The sequence below is a fragment of the Myodes glareolus genome, chromosome 7, assembly GCF_982192425.1.
Source record: "Myodes glareolus chromosome 7, mMyoGla1.1, whole genome shotgun sequence".
NCBI lineage: Eukaryota > Metazoa > Chordata > Mammalia > Rodentia > Cricetidae > Myodes > Myodes glareolus.
In genome coordinates this window covers 15,033,800-15,053,077 of record NC_142032.1, presented here as the reverse complement: position 1 = coordinate 15,053,077, position 19,278 = coordinate 15,033,800, and the positions used below count along the sequence as shown (strand labels likewise).

The 19,278-nt window shown below is 49.4% G+C and overlaps 1 protein-coding gene across 2 annotated transcripts in view; it reads left to right on the top strand.

The window, feature by feature from the left end:
* Cnnm2 (cyclin and CBS domain divalent metal cation transport mediator 2) overlaps positions 1-15,267 on the top strand; it is a 131,895-nt gene extending 116,628 nt beyond the window's left edge. Inside the window, exons 6-8 of one of the 2 annotated variants that reach the window (XM_085694060.2) lie at positions 1,389-1,454; positions 8,976-9,160; positions 9,781-15,267. In XM_085694060.2, coding sequence (XP_085550186.2) covers positions 1,389-1,454; positions 8,976-9,160; positions 9,781-9,990 — 461 coding nt within the window. In that variant the 3' untranslated portion in view covers positions 9,991-15,267. The remainder of the gene's footprint in view (positions 1-1,388; positions 1,455-8,975; positions 9,161-9,780) is intronic. The other variant, XM_085694061.2, reaches the window with a different exon arrangement.
* The last annotated feature ends 4,011 nt before the right edge of the window (positions 15,268-19,278 follow it).

The window sequence follows — 19,278 nt, the reverse complement described above, 5'->3', positions numbered from 1 at the left end:
TTACTGGGTATTTACGCCTAAACAGTAGCCCAGCACATATTGAACCATAGTGTAAGGGAAATCCCATTCAGAAAATGTTAGCAAAAAGGCCTAGGGTGATGACCACACCTCTCGTGCCAGCACATGGGAAAGGCGGTGGGAGGACCACGAGTTTTAGGCTCTCCCGAGCTATATAGTGAGTTTGCGGCCAGCCCCAGACTACAGGATACCTTTCAAACTAACAAAAACAGTAACCACAAAAGGCAGCAAGAGCTCACACCTCACCAGAAAGCCCTCGCTGTTCATTTCAAAGGCCTCTGTGTATGGAACCTCCTGACTGGGATCTGGGGCTGTGTAGCCATTGAGCTGTGCAGTTAGCACAGGTTAGATCTCCTGCCTGGGTCTGCTCAAGTTGTGGCCCTGGTGAAATGGCACCAGCAGGAAAAGGCCATTACCACCGCGACTCGGGACTTGAGTTTAATTCCAAGATTCACATGGTGGAAAGAAAATCTGGCTCTTCCAAGTTTCCCTCTGTTCTCCACATATGTTCCATGTGCACAGCGAGCAAAGGTACACATGTGTGCACATGTACACAAATAAGAGTGTATGTAAGCTATTCACCAGGAAAATAGAAGCAGAAAGATTCTGTAAGTGTGAGCCGAGCCTGGCCTACACAGCGAGTTCTAGGTCAGCCAGGGCTGTATGTTGAGACCTTGTCTCAACACAAAGAAATACAATGAAGCCTGTGATCTGGGCAAAGCCTGCAGCCCTTGGTTCTCAGGACTGTGGGAAGGCATGTCCCACCCACCACAGCCTGCCCTCGGGGGTTTCCCTGTGGTGGGGCTGATCTCCCATCTGAGTGACAGTGAGGAGCCTCACCTCTGCCTGACCTCTGCCTGCCGTTTTCAGGCAGCCAATGGCACCCTACACATTTGCCTCTGGTTTGAAATCTGAAATCATTCCAAGCAATTCAAACACCAGGCCAAAATTGTGAAACCAAGAATGGCAGGGAGTTGGGTAACCGAGGGCTCGCTAGGTTCCCTGGTGAATGCTGGGTGAGGCTTTGGCCTTTTCTTTGGGCCTGCACCAGCTGCTCCTGCGGTTGTATGTGGCTAATGTGACTTGGGCCTTGGAAAAGGTTTGTCTGGGGGCTGTGGACCCCATTTGGGTATTGGGGGTTTCAGAACTTTCCAGAAGAGAGCACACGAGTGAGAGTCTTACGGTGGCACACTCCCTGCCTTGCTCTTCCTGCAGTTACTGTGTTCCTTCCATTGCACAAGACCACAGGACTCCGGCACTTCCGGGTGGAATGCTCATGTCAGCGAGACACTGTCTACTCCTGTCCCCTGGATGTGACGCTCCCCTTCTTACTTTCAGTGCCATCTCACCGTGTTTTTCTCCATTTTCAGTTCCTTTGTCCCTGTCCCGTACCTTCGCTGTCAGCAGGACAGAGGTGTTAGCTGCAGGCTCTCCAGGTAATTCTGCATGCTTCCTCTTTGTAACCCCGGGAAAGCCTGGCCACTAGGGTCACACATCTATTTCCATAACACTTCCTGTTTCCTGCAGCCCGAAAACGCTCAGGTTGCTGACTAAGAGGGGGCTGTCCAGGAAAACATTAGCTGCAGAGGGCTGGAAAGGGACTCTGGCCTAGGAACCCCGGTGACCAGGGGCTCGGAGAGTTACTATGGTAACAGTCCAGTGCTTTCTGCCCATGCAGCCTGCACTGGCCTAGAACACTCAGATCTACCTCGAGTCTTACTCCATCTTCAGCATGTTGTGAGACCTGAGGGCCTCAGCCCCAACCTGCGGCTGCTCCCATTACCCAGGGAATCCACTGGACAAAATCCTGGAGGAGTATGGGTTTTCTTGGCGAGTGAGAGAGATTGCACCCATCCTGCCTCCAGCACTTGTCGAGCTGCCTGGTGTATTTCTGCCTTCCTCAGGCAGAGGGCCCTGACGCTCAGGCCTCACCTTCTCTTTAGACTTAGTGTCCTGCGCATTCCTGACCAGCCGGCAGATTATCTCCCCGCAGGAGAGCGTGGCCATGCCCAACGTGCCCATCCACTGCAAAGAAAGGCTTAATCTTTCTTTAATTAAAATTGCTTAGTCTTAACTGAGTTTGTGGTGAGCACCTGTAATCCCAGCACACAGGAGTCTGAGGCAGGAGAGTCAAGGGTTTAAGACCAGTGTGAGCTATGTGTATAGGGAGACCCTGTCTCAAAGAAAGGAAGATTGTTGAGCATCTATGTTGGGAAATGCAACTTTTCTGTGTTGCTTTTTCCCCATATAGCTTGTAATTTCAATCTGACTGATGAACTTTATATACGGTCTAACTTCAGCCAAACTCTGGAGTACTCGAGGAGGCGACACTTACCTCAGAAGGAAATTCATTAAGATTCCCTTCGGTCTGCTGTCAACCAGTGTGGTGGCCCACACATCTAATCTGTATTCAGAAGGCTGAAGTGTGCACATTGTCACATGGTCAAGGCCAGTCTGGGCTACATAGTGAGTTTGAGTCTAACTTCTAGCTTCAAAAACCCAAAACTAGGCTTCAGCGATAGCTCAGTTGCTAAAATGCTTGCTGCAGGAGGAGGAAGACCTGATCTCTAGTTCCCAAAGCCAGCCTAGTAGTGTGTGTTTAATCCAACACTGGGGAGGTGGAGACAGCAGGACCCCTGGGCTCACTGGCCAGCCAGCTGAGCCAAGTCAGTGGGCCCCAGGTTCCAGAGAATGACACTGCCTTAAAAAAAAAAAAAGTGGACACCCAGGGACTGGAGAGATGGCTTAGTGGTTAAGAGCTCTGCCTGCCCTTCCAAAGGTCCTGAGTTCAATTCCCAGCAACCACATGGCAGCTCACAACCATCTGTAATGAGATTTGGTGCCCTCTTCTGGCCTGCAGGGATACATGCAGGCAGAACACTGCATACATAATAAGTTTTTTTTTTTTTAAAGTGGACACCCAAGGTTGACCTCTGGCTTCCACACACATATACATATCATATGTGAAGACATCCTCTCTCTCTCTCTCTGCTCTGAGAGTTTGATATAAGATATTCCCAGTGCCATCTGACTCAAACCAGCCAGCACACACATGCATTTATATTTTTCTCTCATTTTATTTGTTCATGGTTACTGTTTGTCTAAAAAGTCATAGGGATAGTAAAGTTGATGACTCTTGGCCAAAGCCCATTAAACATCTGAGTTTTACTTTCTCTGTAGAATTTGAGATTTCTTTGCTATGCCTGCTCCATCTGGTCAGGTATAAACAGCCCTGCCTTGAAGGTCCTGGCCCCAGACCTGCTGACATTACAGTAACAGCTACTTCATGAATGGGTGTTAGACTAAGCAGTGACATCTAGCCCCTTCCAGAAGGTACCTATGGTTGCAAAAAAGGCATGTTTCATTATTGTATCTGCTAGTTTGCTGCCAAAACAAAGGATTTTTGGGTAGGATGGATAAAATAAACCAAATCAAAAAGCCAGAAAAACAAAACACAGCAGCGCTGAAAGGCTTAGCCATTCGTTTGGTTTTCAGATAGGGTCTTAGCCTTGGCTGTCCTGGAACTCACTATGCAGACCAGGTAGACCGCAAACTCACAGGCATCCACCTGCCTCTGCGTCCTGAGTACTGAGACTAAAAGGGTACACAACCATGCCTGGCTTGAAAAGATCTTGATTTTGGTTTTGTTTTGTGTGTGTGTGTGTGGTTTTTTTTTTTTTTTTTTTTTTTTGAGATGAGGTCTCTTGTAGCCCAGGCTGGCCTCAGACTTGAAGCTGCTGTACCACTGAGGATGACCTTAAATTCAGGCCTCTCTGACTTTACCTCCCCAGCAAACGATTGTGGTTAGGTGCCCCCATGCCCAGGTAAGACTGAAGTCTTATCTTTAGCGCTGTCATGAAACCTGAACATATAAATTTGACAGCAAAACATGAGCTTGGGTGGGGCAGCTGCTCCTGGCCCTCTTTGTGGGTCCGGGTCCTCTGTGCCTCACTGTAGCGAAGTTTGAGTTGCCGGGCTGGTGCAGAGCTGCAGAACAGGGTTTGTGTTATGGAGTGCACATATGGACCAATCTACATTTGGAAATGTAGCCCTTTATTTATCTCAAGGATTTCAGATAAAGGGTGTGAATACGTATTCACTTTTTTTTTTAAAGCTAAGCAATCTTATTGGAGGTGACGTTGTGGTCCAGAAAGACATTCATTTCAATAGATTAAAGCCTAATATGAACTGAGAGGAAAACAATAAAAACAGAATTTTCCCTCCACTGACACATGAGAGTGGGTAACTATAAATTAGTCGTTAGGATTCTTAATTCTGTTAGGCCTCCCAAATCTCATCCTATCCACTAGGCTTCTGTTCAGAGCCAGAGTCCACGTGAATGCCTGGTTCTTGAACAGAGCAGTTAAAGCATTTGGTACCCTGCCTATTACAGCCCCGGCGTTAGAGTCGGGGCTTAGAAACTGGGGGAAAGAGAGGGCTTACTTAATTTACAAACAAATATTACTGCCTCAGTCTATAACTACCAAGAAAAGATTGAGGACAAGAAATAGAAACTGCACTTGACTGTTCACCCAGAGCATGTGCAAAATGCTAGCGATGCGAACTCGCTAATGCTAACATAGCCTGTGTTTCTAGTCTGTCCCCACGGAGTATGTGCAGAATGCTGCGTTGCATTTTCTCCATTTGTGCGTTTGGGCCCACGTCCATCGGAGTAACTCGCATGGTCCTCATTTGGGCATCATCTGATCATGTGATTGCCATGGTGACCGGAAGACCATAGGGGCACAGGTGAAGCCGGGGTGACTCACATGCGTCACAGAACCAGTACTTTGAGCCAAAGTTCAGCAGACATCACTGATGGAAATTGGTGGCAATGACTGCTGCGAGTCAGAGTTAATACATGTGGTCCAAGGTGACTGCGGTACTGAGTCCAAGAGGATCTTGGACTGTCCATACTTAGTATAACATTCCTCTCTCTGGGGTTGGAGAGATGCTGCTCTTGCAGAGGACCTGGGTTTGTTCCCCACCATCTACACACACACATGCACCCGCACACACATACACGTACACACGCACATGCACACACACACCATCTGAGGACAGCAGCCTCCATCTGGAAATGTTGGGGAGCGCTTGCAGAAATGCTACTCCGTACCTAAGCTAGGCATCAGTGTTTCACGAGCATTGGAAAGTCTCTCACGGGCATTTCGACTGCATATGCTTCAGTTTCCCAGCGAAAATGGCTTAGAAAACCCAGACGCAGAGTTCCTGCAGCCATCTAACACCTCAGCATGGTAACTTGCACCCTCTGGAGCCAGGACAGTCGTTAGCCCGCATCTCGGTGCAACTCCGTGCTGGCGGGAGACATTGTCCCCACGCCAGCATCAGAAAAGCAGCCACCACCTCCTATGTGACTTTGCTGTTGTATTTTTCTCTTTAGTTTTCTTAGCCAGCTTTGCTGCCATTACTTCTGCTTGACAAAACTGGAGGAACAAAGTTGCATCCAGGAATGTGGCCATCACAGTCCCTAAACCTTTCGTGCAGGGCCCAAGAGATGGCTCAGGGAGTAAAGGCCCATAATGCAGAGCCTGATACCTGTGACCACATGTGAAAGGAGCTAACTGCCCTCACAACCTGTCCTCTGGCACAAGTGCCCCCCCCCAATAAAAGGGGTTTTGCTTTTTTTAAAATTTTTTTATTTTTTTTTTTAAAAATCTCAAACACTTGTCTTCTGGGTGGATCAAGGCAGTCACAGATTTCCCGGCCCGGAGACTTAAGCAGATTTCTGACAGGCCATCCCAGCAGGCCTGGCTTCAGCTCATTTCAAAGACAGCATATGAAATTCTGGTTCTGAGCCAGGTGATGGTGGTACATGCCTTTAATCCCAGCTCTTGGGAGGCAAAGGTAGGCAGATCTCTGAATTTGAGGCCAGTCTATTCTACAGAGTGAGTTCTAGGACAGCCAGGACTACACAGAGAAACCCTGTCTCAAAAAAGAAAAGGGAAATAAGAGGAAATTCTGTTTCTGGAGTGATGAGTGTGGCATGTTTTATCCACTTCCACTTCGCTCACTGATCAGCCACAGGGACGTGATCATAGGGCATCCATGACAGCCCGTGTCATCACAGACCACTCTCAGGGGTGACAGCCATCGTGGTGATGTCGTCTTCCAGGCAGCAGTGGACCTGGGTGCTGGGTCGGGCTCACTCACAAGAAACCCAAGGGTTTGATCTGGCCGACTGACTGACTGCCCTGACTCTGGAAAATCCGATGTATATAAGTAGCAACAGCCAGAATTCAGATGGCCCAGTCGGCATGCTGCTCTATGGAAGCCGCATTGGCAGGCCTCTCCCAGAGCTTCCAGTGTGGACACTGCTAGAAAAGGGCTTCGTGAAATTCTTAGGATTAAAAGCAACAGTGACTTGAGCTGAACTCCGTTATCCCTATAAAGCCGCAACAGGAGGACAATGCTTTTAGCAAGAGTAGCTAGGACCAAAAGGACTCCATCTTGGGGGCAAGCACGCCCCCATTGAGCGGGCAAGGCTCCTGCCTGTGCTTCTGTGACACTTTAGAACATTTTGTGTACTCTGGGTCCTGCCTTCCCACTCAGATCTTGAAATAGTTCGAGGCTCCCCAGACCCCTGCTTACGTCAGGAGTATTGCCTGGAGGACAAACTTCCAGCAGCTTCTTGAGAAAACAGGCGGCTTCCATCAAAGAGCAGCAAACAACTCCAGAAAACCAGTTAAATCTCTCCCCGCTGCCTCCACCCCGCTGCGGAATGGCTGCCCTGTCACCGGACTTCAACTCTCCCTCTTACAATAATTTTATGATAACTTTAAAAATGATTAAACTTTCCTGGTTGCTTTTTGTGAGCAAAAGTTGAATGTGAGTCTGTTGGAATCGTAGGCAGACACAGTTTCTCAAGGCCTGCTGCCTTCATGTCGAGGAGGCTGCAGCCAGTGTCGCTGTTGCTCTTAAGATTCCAATATTGTCTGTGAGATGCTGATCAGTGTCATTAAAGTCATGAGGTATGTTCCCAGACAATCGTGTCGGGCCCATGGCTCTTATAGAGTGGGTACAGGGAAATGGGTGGTTTCTCCAGACTGTGGTCATGCTGGCAGCAAAGCAAGCGATCCATCACGCACACATGCACAAACACCTGTGCAAGCATATACTCACACGTGTGCGCACACACACCCAGAAAACAGTGCTCACTAACAGGAAGCCCGGAAGAATTCAGGCCCCGCCCTCTTCCTGGAGGTCTGGTCGAGAGGCAGCAAGCCTGCGGGGCACCTGCCTTTAAAGCCTTGACACCATAGGAGTAAACACTGTTTCAAAAGATGTGCAGGAACACGTGGTTTGTTCTGGAACCTGGAGGTAGAGCCACAGAATTCCTTGTTCAAAAGAACTTAAAGGGCTGTCATGACAGGTGATATCTTTGTGTAGAAAGGCTTGATCCTGAGGCAGGGGCATGGTGGCGAGGTCTGGGAAAAGTTGACATGTCAGTGTGTCACATTTATCTGGGGCTCACTGATGTCATGCTGTGCTCAGCACTTTGTGTCTTCCTTTGAACCCTCAGACCATGCGAGCTGGGAACACTGTACTCATCTTACAGATAAGGATGCTGGAGCTCAGCCGATTTGGGTCATGGGTTCAAAGTTCTCTGCTAAATCTAAAGCATTGGTTATTAACGTGTGCATTCTCTCAGGAGGTGGTAGGAGGTGCTGCTGAGTCAAACCAGTGGGCAGGCGGCCCTGTGAACTGGGCAGGACATGATGGTAGACATGGAGCCTGCGGCCTGGGGGCCCTGGTACTGATGTTTTCTGCCCCGAGGCCTGGGGGCCCTGGTACTGATGTTTTCTGCCCTTACCAAGTGGGGCGGGTGGTAGGGTGGGCTGAGGGTTTGGCACCACTGTGGGGGAGGGAAGTTTCGGGGGAACCAGTGTTTCCACTTCTTCAGGGCGGCTTCAGGTTGCTCAGTGGCACTGCGCACGCCTGTCACTTGAGACAGAAGCTACACTGTGACCATGGTGATAGACTTCTCCACAGTTGACAGGCGGGACTAGCCAAGGCTGCCTCCCCTGTGGGGGCATCAGTTAAGGGCACTGGAAGATGGGGGAGTGGGTCCCCTCTATCCTGTGGCATTCTGCAGTTCAGAGCCCATTTAATGTGGGCAGCCAGCTGTATCTGCAATAGTTTGTTACAGCAGCGACACAAGCAGCGTCCTTGGTGCAGAAGTAAGCTTTGCTTGTTTGCTTGTTTAGGTGTTTTGAGTCAGGGTTTCTCTTGTGTAGCCCTGACTATCCAAGAACTTCCTCTCTAGCTGAGGAAGAGGTCCACCCACCTCTGTCCTTGAGTGCTGGGATGTAGGCGTAGCCACCACGTCCAGCCCAGTTTTAGCTTTAACGTAGCTTTAACACAGTTAAAGCTACAGGGAATGGGGACTGGAGAGATGGCTCAGTGGTTAAGGGCACTTGTTGCTTTTCCAGATGACCCATGTGGCAGCTAAAAATGTTAACTCTGGTTCTAAGGGTTCCAATCCCCTCTTCTGGCCTCCACGGGCACTGCGTGTGGTGCACAGAACATTTACAATAAAAAGCTGTGAAGAACGTTCTCTGACAGCGAGAGAACACAAGGCACCTTGAACTGCTGATGGATAAGTGGCAAAGGCAGAGGGACTGTGATAATTAGTTTTGGCTTCTAGAAAAATAATGAAAGAGTCTTTTCTGCTCCATATTAGTCTCAGGCAGCTTCCGTGTCCTGGGCCTTTTCCCAGCCCCACCTGTGTATCTAGTGATGTTCCCCTGTGAGGCGGGTCCCCAGCTCCTGAGCCTTTCTTTGCCTTTCTACCCAGACCGGGTCTGTCACAGCTGAGACCCACGTAGCCTGCGGAGAGACATGATGTGTGCTTGTGCAATTGCTTTTTGTTTGGAGTAATCACTTCCCATTGGCTGTATCTACGGTGCTTTAAAAGCTGAATCTTCTCCCTCTTCTAGGTGAAAATAAGTCACCTCCTCGCCCCTGTGGCCTGAACCACTCAGACTCTCTCAGCCGAAGCGACCGGATTGACGCCATGACACCAACCTTGGGGAGCAGCAACAACCAGCTCAATTCTTCATTCCTCCAGGTCTACATCCCAGATTACTCAGTGCGAGCCCTCTCTGACCTACAGTTTGTCAAGGTGAGCGGGGGAGGGCAGGCTGGCTGGATCCCACAGGTATCAGCCACATCCCTGACAGCTTGTCCACTTCCCACAGGCTTCCCCTTGGCTGTCAGAGCATCTCACCGCCCTCTTAGGGCCCATACTGATCTCAGTTCCATGCCATGAGCAGCCATGAGCAGCCATGAGCAGCCATGAGCAGTCAAAGCAAACACAGTCTTGGCAGGGGGCAGGAATGGAGATGAGGGAAAAAGCCATTCTCAGAGTTCTCAGAGCCTGTAGCTAGTGGCTCTGGCTGACCCGAAAAGCACTCTGAGGTTGCCTTCTGCCTCGGAGACAGGTTCTTCTCTTAGTCTGAAATAGCCGTCTATCGGAGCCTGTGGTGCCCTTAGCTGATGGACACTGATCCCCACTTTTCTCGTATCTGAGCGTTAAGAGGCAAGATGTAGGAAGGGTCCCAGTGGCGAGAACCGACTTGACTGCCAGAATCAACTTGACCTTCAGCGCTGCCTGCTTTCTACTCAAGGATGATTTTCTCCGAGAGCTCTGGGGTGTTCAGAGAGTGATGCGGTGTAGGAGACAAGAGAACCTAAAAATAAGTGTTGTCTCGGTTTGTTTTCTGTGTCCTCTTCTGGCCCCAGATCTCCAGACAGCAATACCAAAATGCCTTGATGGCATCCCGGATGGACAAAACCCCTCAGTCTTCAGACAGTGAAAACACTAAAATTGAATTGACTCTTACGGAGCTGCATGACGGGCTGCCGGACGAGACGGCCAACTTGCTCAACGAACAGAACTGTGTATCGCACAACAAGACCAACCACAGCCTGCACAGTGACGGCGCCATCTAGAGCCCCTCGGTCCCCTCGTCCGGCCTCCTGGCCTGTCTGACCATGACTTCCACTAGTGTGAGCTTGTCTGCCATGCTGCGTCCTACAGCATTGAGACCAAAGACTTTGCCCCTCTCCCTGGAGGCCGCGGAGGACGGCAAGCTGCGGAGGACAGTGTGGGTAGGGACGGACACTAGACACGTGACAGCGACAGCCAGGGCATGGCTTTCAAGAATTCGGAGACAAACTTCTTCCGCCCAAATAGAATCATGTTTATTTTTTCAGTACCTTTTACCATTTCCTTCCTTCCTCAATTTGCATGAATTTAAAAATTGTTTTGTTTATTTTTTTCAAGAGATCATGTTTTTGTTTTTTAAGTGTCTTTTGCAGAGTTTTAAGTTGGTCTGTCTGAGCTAGCTCTGCTGTGATCCATGATGTGACCCTAACAGATGGACTTGCCCCTTGAGTGTCCTTCCTTGGCCGTCCCCAGGAAAGATACCTTTCCTCTGTGTGCCGGTGGGTGTCGCTGTCAAACTTGATGGATGAATGAAGAAGACCATGTCACTGAGGAACGTGCCAAGTCTGTCGTCACTGTGGTGTTGGCAGAAGCTGCAGACACCCCTCTGCATATAGTATTTCGAAAATATGTTCAATCGTGTCCCTTTCCCTCAGGAAGGGTTAACGTTTGCTTGGGAATGTGATTTTGCTCCCACCCTAAGGAATTTTTATCACCAAAATGAATGTTAATGAATTTTAAACCCATGGTTTATCACTGGCAAGAGGCAAGTTGACTTCATCCAGTCCTGTAACCTGGGGTGGTCTGGGGCATCAGCTGAGCCACCCCCCACCCTCTCGGCCCTCACTCTTGCTAATCCAAGCCGCTGCTACAGGTGCCAAATGGTAACTTTCCCTGGGGCTTGAACATGTGGCATGGCAGCTACGTTAGTTGCCTCTTTCCCATGGGAATCTATGTGTTATTGGAAGGAGGCAGGGGCGGGGCGGGGTGGGGTGTGTACTCGGGCATTTCTAGACCCCTTTTTAATTAGGACAAGGGATTGCCTGTCCCACCCTTCCTTCCATAGAGCCAAGTGCCCCCCTCCCATCTTATCCCTGGACTGTAGGGCCTAGAAGTGGCAGTGGTCCAGCAAAGATGCCTCTTGCTTTAGAGGTGGTCAATGCCAGAGAGGCTGTCATACAGCCGGAGTCAGTTGGACCCCAAACAGATCCAGAAACCAAATGTGTGTTGTGAGCGTTTCATGTATGTCTCTGTCTTATTTTAATACCAAACTTTACCATGTGTTGTGAAATTCACGCCAGCGGGTACTGTTTGGGTGACTGAATCCTTAACTAGTTTGTTTAAGTGGTTACCTGTATTTGCTGGCGATACTCATACACTGAAATGATCTCCTGACCATAGTGTTCAATAGGATTCTCACTACCCAGGTCACGGTTGGAGAAGAGAGCCTTCCTGTGCCCGGGTTTCCTGCCCAGGGAACCTAAAGCTCACCATCAGCCTCCTCCCTCAGGTAGGAGGTCTGCTAACCCCAGGCTGGGTTCTGGGAGGGTAACATGTTGGGTTAATCTCCTTGTAAATAGTTGGTGACTCTGGAAATTCTGTGTTTGTGTGTGTGCGCGTGCACATGCGTGCGTGTGTGTGCATGCTGGGAATGGCACTCACGGCCTTGGGCGTGCTTGGCAAGTACTCCTGACAGCTACACCCGGGTCCAGGCCTCTGGTGCCATGTCCACTGACAGTGTTAACCCTGGGTAGAGGTAGCGGTCCTGGAGTGTTCTCAAAAGGTGCCATGCCTGACAGAGAAGGGCTGGCTTCACTTAGTGGAGGGTCAGTGGAGTAGCCTCTAAAGGATCTGAGTGGTACCTACTCTGCCACTTTGGGCAAGGGTTCCTACCATATGGAACCCCATATTATGGCACCCCCTTTTCAAACACATCCAAGTGAAAAAAATCCATTGACTAAGGACCATAATGTGTACAGATGCAAACTCTCTCAGTTTGGCCAGGACCAGGGCCCCTCCCTGAGGCCTGGGGAGCCAGGAGCCTAGCACACCTGCCTCAGCCAGCCTTGCTGCTGGAGGGGCCTCTGGGAGAAGCATGCTTGGTCCCTCTTCAGAGCGGCCCTGTTTGTAGACCCTAGATGTGGGAGTCTAGGGAGCTGAGAGAGCAGTCACCACCTAGTGTGGCAGCTAACTGTAGAGTTCTCTTAGGAGCCGAGGAGCGCGGTTCTCAGAGACTGAGATTGTAGCCAACCAGTTTTGTGTTCACTTCCCATTAATGATCTAATTACCTTGGAGTAGTTACTCAGTTCTAATGACCAGGAATTCAGAATAGTTCCTCCCTGGTTCCTGGGTGCACAAGGTGAACTGGCTGTAGTGTCAGCTGCTCTGCGGAGAGTTCCCGACCTTCAAATGGCTTGCACTGAGTGATCAATTCTTTAGGTTCCCCCTCCCCCAGACTCCATAGACAACTGAAGGAGACAGTGACTCTTTTCCCCTCTGGGGCAGCAGAACTGTCTTGGCTAGGATGGGCATATGCATACCATCTGTGGCTGAGCCCATGGCTTCCCATCAAGACAGACGGGCACGTAATGGGATGGCCACGTAGAGGGTTCCCTTCTTGTAGCTCAGGCCTGCAGGCCCCCAGGCTGCTGTATGTGCAGATGTGGAGTTAAGGCAGGCAGGCCAGACTCGGGTTTCTATGGGCCTAACCCCTGCTCCACAATGGTATCTGGAGCCACTGTGCCAACCAGAGGACAGGGTAGCCTTGTGTCAGATGTGGTCAGGACGTTCATTTTAAGTGAGGGTCCTTCACTCTGCTGCCTTCTGTCAGGCAAGTCCAGACCCTGGTAATTTATACATGAGTATTGGGGTGCTAGTCAACTAGATTAAACTTTGGTTCTTAATTTGAAGGTGCCTCGTCTTTCATACTCTGTATGGGCATGACTGACCTCACGTGAAGGGAGCTGAGCCACACACCACTTTCTCATGTCAGTCCAAGAAACGTGTGCAGCGTTCAGTGCAGAACTTCACACTGATAAGGAACACTAACTGTGAAGTCTCCTTGCTATCCCCAGCTAAAGGACTAGCTTTTCCAAGTCTAGGAAAACATGGCAGGTCCAAAGGCATTTCCCTTAAGAAATGGAGCAATAGGATTTCAAGTTAAGCAGGGACCATAAACTTCTGTCCTCAAGTTATTTGGGTTAAGGAGCAAACCAAGTAGGTGCTGAGTGACTGAGCCTGTGTCCTGGCTAGTTACAAACTCATGCAAGCACCTCTGTCCTCTTCTGGAGGCTGCCAGGGATCTGTGCCATCACTGTGCCTGGACCCAGGGGATGACGTCTCCTCTCCCAAGGGTGAACCCAGGCAGGTTAACTGGTACAGCATACACACCTTGTTCCCAAGAGGGCTGAAAACTTCCAACACAACCGTGTAGCCTAACTCCCCTCCCTGCTGACCCGAGATGTGCTTTTCCTGTGAGGGGCTGATGGCTGTTTTAGGCATGAGGTACCAGTGTGTCCTTTCTTGCTGGGGAAATTAGGCTTCTTCCTGGGCTGTTTGCTTCCATTCTGGGCCTAGGCTTGTGGTGCTTCTGCGCAAGGACTACTGGGTAAATTGTAGGCTAGTCCAGAATTAGGGAGGAATTTAGAGACATATAGGGAAGTGGCTTAGGGTGGGGGGGGATGTGGAAGTTTTTCCCATACAAATTTATCAATGAGCAACCTACTCAGTGGGTTTTTATACCTCAGGGCCATTTACTTGTGTCTGAGTGGCGGATGGGGAAGATGAACTCACTGAGGTTCACCTGAGGGATGAGTAGCGCTCCCAGGCTGAACCTGCCGTCAGCTGGTCTCAAAGCTGGGGTGAGCAGCCTTCCTCCTCCTGGCTTCCCTTCTGGAGAGTCCTGTTACCCACCAGTCAGGAAGAGGGGCAGTCTTTCACAGCAGCTAGTGGGCAGCAGGGCATCTGTTTCTTGGTTCCCTGTGGCTGACATAGCTTGGGCAACCTTTCTATACCAGAGCCATTGAGATATTTCAACTGCGATTATTTTAAACGCCTTTTGATGGGGAATGCCAGGCGGTACTTGAAGTATTATCAAAATGGCAGTAGAGTCAGGTTCCAGGTGTCTGTGTGTATACAGCTGTGGGTCAACAGACAAGGGTGACTGGGTACTGTCTGGCCTCCCTTGGAAAGGCACCTTCTGATGCTGCTCACATCTGATCCACATGTATTTACTTAGGGGGGTTGGATTCTTGCAGAATCGCTCTACAGAAAACTATCAAAGGGACCTAGTAGACCCGAGTGCCTGCTCCTCTTGGAGACTCAGGTTTCTTCCATACAAACAGCTGGGCCCCTAGGACAGAGGGAAGTGGGGAAGAGTGATCTCTAGACGGCCCTGCCTAGCTTCCAATTCACTACCACCATGCCCGGTCTACTGTGAACAGTCTATCAATCCATTGACTTTTCTTATTTTTGCAGTCCTTTAAATCCACAAATGTATATGCTTTGTTTTATATTATTTATTATGTACATATGTCTCTACTGTTAGTATACCATCTGTGATTAAGACACTGTTTTGAAGCCCCTCATCCATGGAGCCTAGGGTTCTGTTGTCCCTCATTGGGTGAGAGGGTGGCGTTTTGTTTTGTTTTGTTTTTAAGAAAAAAAGACCGCACTGCTGCCCTTCCTCCAGCTTCTCTCATTGCCCTACCCAACCCACTCCTGACGGCCAGTATCTGGGAGGTAGGTGGAGGCAGAACTTCTCACATCTTCACAAGTTACTGTGGAAATGGTTTCTTCCCTATGTGGTGGTAGATGTGGCTCCTTCCTCATCACTCCCAAGCCAGATCTGTTTCCTGGTCCCAAAATGACGGCCTCTACTCCTCACCTAGGATTGCAGAACCTCTCTGGATCATGGAAGCTGCCTGCCCTTTTAGGCTCTGAGCATTTCTCTTCCTGGTGTCAGGGCCCAGTTACCAACATCACCTTGGGCCTAAGCCAGCCCGGCTTTGTCTGATGGTCCCACCCTCCCTAGCTGTACCCTTGCTTCATGGCATACATTTCATACATTTGAGCAGTGGCATCGATGGAAAGCTAGACACGCACAGGTCACGTGCACAGGCTTCACAAGCTCACTGTCATGGTGGACGCATTTATAATTCCAATGTTGTAGATTTACAATACCTATTTATTTTGTACCAATTTATTTGTAAATCTTGTGATTGTTTTTAAAGGTTTTGTTTATTTCTATTCTATTTAGATAAATGGTTTTCTGTTCACCTCCAGCAGATGTGTGTCCCTCTTTCCTGTGTGACAGCCATGCTGCTCTTCAGCCGTGGCCCCCTCCCCATGGCTTTCCTGGTGGGGAAGCCTGGACTGAATAGCTCCAGGGGATCTTTGGACAGGCACTGCAAAGTCTCGTGTTCACAGACACACAGTCGTGTGCCTCCAAGTTACAGCCTGGCACAGCTGCTTCTGGGAATGTTCTGCTCCCATCAGCCATTCCCTAGAAAAAGGTAGAAGGAGCCACTCAACTTGCTGTAGACACTAGTCGCCTAGTGACACACAGGATCTGGGCAGAAAGAAAAACTAGGTTTTCCCTGACAGTGATGCCAAGGTTCCGTGCGGGCCTCTCAACTGGTTCGTGGGTGAGGCACCCTCCACTGACATGAGACCACAGGTACAGGAGCCGTATTAGAGGTGCTTCAAATTAAGAATGCCCCTCAACTTCTGCTGTCACCCCAGATCTCTTCCTTTGGTCCCTCCCCACTCTGGTGATAAGACCCACACATCTTCTGGCTGAACTTCAGGTGTCTGGTGATCCACTACTTGACTGCCCTTTTCTGGAATCCTCTGTTTTACTTCCTATAGTTTACATTCCAGACAAGCCCATATGCTGAGAATGAAGCCTCAAGTGGCCCTTCAGGAGGCCTTGCTATGCTGTGCTCTGCTGGGCCATGATGCTCGGTGTTTTACTTAGCACTTGTCCTGTGTGGGGACATTTCAGTGGAGTGTCGACAAGACTGACTTTAACACCTTTCTCCTGGACCATGACTTCCTGAAAGGGAATGAGTGTACCTGCAGCCCTGTGCCTGTCTGCCTCACATTCCCAGACTCAGCCCAGAGCAGCAGGGAAGGAAGACAGTTGCCACACAATCCCCTCAGCTACCTGCTGTGGCTGGGTTTTCATCTGGATGAAAATGCCCAAGGAGAGTGGAGGGAGTTCTCCTAAGGAAGCCGTCACACCTGTGCCGGTTCCTCTGCGCCTGAGGAAACCATAACCAGCCAAAGGCAGACATTGAGAGAAGTGGTGAGACCAACCTGGCACCAACCCTGGCAAGTTTACTTTCTGCTTTTTTGCAGTGTTGGGATCAAACCCAGGGCCCTTTCACATACCAGGTAAGTGTCCCCACCTATGTTTGTGACGCTCTTCACTAAAGCCCAAACTGTTCCTGCAGATTAGACCACTGACTTGCTCTTCTGCTATGTGATTGCTTCATTTTCCTGCGGAGGGCCTCGCATCTGTACTCAGGTTTCCAGGCACAAATGTTCAGGAAGTCGCAGGCTAAAGGATGTTATGTGGCCCTTGTCATTTGTGCTGGCAGATGACCTGACAACGGACATATTCCTGAGGGGAATGAGCGCTGGGCTGTGTGTAGTGGCTCTGAGGGGCTGAGGACGCGGGAACACCATTTCTACTTGGCGGTCACATGCGTCAACACCATGACCACAAGTCCAAGGTTAGCTCTACTAAGAGCCTCTCAGTTCAATGCCAGGAAGGTTTGCTTGGCAAACTCTCGGGACCTGGAGACCTGAAGGACGGTCGCTGTCTCCACGGGGACACAAGCTTGTTACCTCAGCCCAGTCTCCCAGGTCTCACCTACAGACCCTGGGGAAGAGTGTGCCATGGAACAGCTCCCTGCTCTGACCCTAGCAACAGGCCAGAGCTTGGGAACCTTTCCCTGTGTGAAGAAACATCAAGTGGCCAGGCTCAAAATTGGGCACTTTGAGTTGGAAAACACTGTTATTTAGACACGTGGCGCACAGATACATGTGTCTGCGGTGGTGCTCCATTAAGTCAGGTGGAATCTTAGGCTGTGGCTGAGAGGAATTTAGGGGACCGTGTGCACTCACACATCATTTCAGTGGGAATGTGTGCTGAGAAATACGGCGTGCGGCGACCTCTGGGGAGCACGGCAGTACTTTCACAAGCCAGCCTCACGTCAGCAGGCCAGATAACCTCATGGGGCTGTCGTGATACCCACTGTCTGTCGTTGACTGACACGCTAGTGTGCCACGTGGCTACTTTTATTTCTCACAATTTCAGTGTTTTCTTAGACACATTCATCACATGTTGCTGAGAAACAAGGGAAAGCGGTGAAAAAAAGCTGTGAATTTTGTAAATGAATATTCTTTCTACATGATCTGCTTTCTGCTACTTCTGGACAGTAGTGGGATGGTGAAGTTCTGTTTTCCTGCGAGTGGAGGGTGTGGCAGGCAGTGTGGCTCTGCGGCCCCCACAGAGGAGGGTGTGGCAGGCTGCGTGTGCATCATCCATGTACCTCACTAGCAGTGAACTTGGCTCCATCTTGGATAAGGATTTTAGTTTCAGGCATCCCCAAATGTATGGTTAGAAACTTTCCTCTGAGGAAAAGCTGTAGGAGGAGCTGATGTCCTAGTAACAAGAAGGAATGCCATGAGAAACTAAGTACGGAGGCCCTGACTCTAAATCCACAGGGGGAATGGAGCGCTAACTGTATGGCAATGACTTCGGCATGTCATTTTCCCACCATCAGAAAGAGGTTAAATAGTTTCCATAACTTGGAATGTGAGCAAAGTTCCTGTCCTAATACAGACCGAAACATGTGGTTGTTTATCCCAGGCTATTCATGGTGAAGAAGTAGAAGGTTTTAAAATTGCCCAAGAAGCCTTGGAAAAATTGCAGGACTTTAAAGTTGTTAAACAAATAAGTCCGATTTAGAAATATCTAAACATGGACAAGCTCCTTTTAAATCTGAGATGTAACTGCATATAGCTTTTGTAAGTGGCTTTCTAAAAGCAATGTGACTCAGGGCTCTGTAGTCAATTAGTCTATTTAAAACAGAATTTAAAAAGCATTTTGGAGTAGCTTGAGGGGGGGTGGCTTACTTTATAGATCTCAGCAGACCTATGCTTACGGTATTAGAAAATCTTGGATCTAAAACAAACGCTGAGCTTTCTGTGCTTTGAATGGTTTCTGAGATGTTCATGGGAAGTGTGCACCAGGCAGCCGCTGCTCTGGCAGTGGGACCCTGCACACTCAGGCTTTGAGTTCAGTCTAGCACTGAAGAAGGGATTTTTGAATTCTGATGTTCTACAAAGCCTGAAGACTAAGGTATATTTTCAGAATTCTGGAAAGGGTGCTCAGGAGTGATGCAAGGCCTGCCATTTTGTCATCTAAATCATTCAGGTTTAAGAAAACAATGGAGGCGGGCATGGTGGCACACGCCTTTAATCCTGGTGCTCAGGAGGCAGAGGTGAGTTTGAGGCCAGCCAGGGCTACACAGAGAAACCCTGTCTCAAAAAAAAAAGGAAGAAAACAGAAAAGAACAATGGCGAAGTCTAACTACTGACAACAGAGAAGTCACGTTTTATGTTCTGAGATGTCTAGTCTGCCATGCTGAGCAGGGAATCATCTGCTGCTCCTGAGGAAAATGTGACTCGACATGAAGTCTCCCACTGTGGGCTCTCTAAGCAGTCACCCTACGTCATCTGGAGCAAACTGTTCCACATACAACATAAGAAAGCAGAGCAGAGTGGTGCCCACCTCTGCTCTGAAGGAAGCCCAGGAACGCACTGCCACCAGCAAGGTGACTGTAGCCGTCACACACCAGAGGTGACTTGGGCTGGGAAGCCCTAACCCGTCAGCACCAACTTGAATGAGAAGAGTTAGGAACTAGTATGCCTTTGATAGTCTCTAAATGTTAAAAACAGATCTGACTGTCCTGTGTACGTTCTAGATACCAGTCAGAATGCATGGTACTTGATATGACTTACTTTAAGGCCACAGTTAGAGAAGCTGTGCAGCCGCAGGCCTTGGCTAAGTTGCTGGGCTGTGTTCCATACCTATCAAATGATTACTTTAAAGCAAGCCAGCCATGGTAGAGTGCACCTTTAACCATATTGCCCAGGAGGCAGAGACAGGCACATCTCTGGGAAATTCAAGGTCAGTCTGTTCTACAAATGGAGTCCCAGGACAGCCAGAGGTACATAGATAAACTTTACCTTAAAAATAAAATTTAAAAAAGCCAAAAACC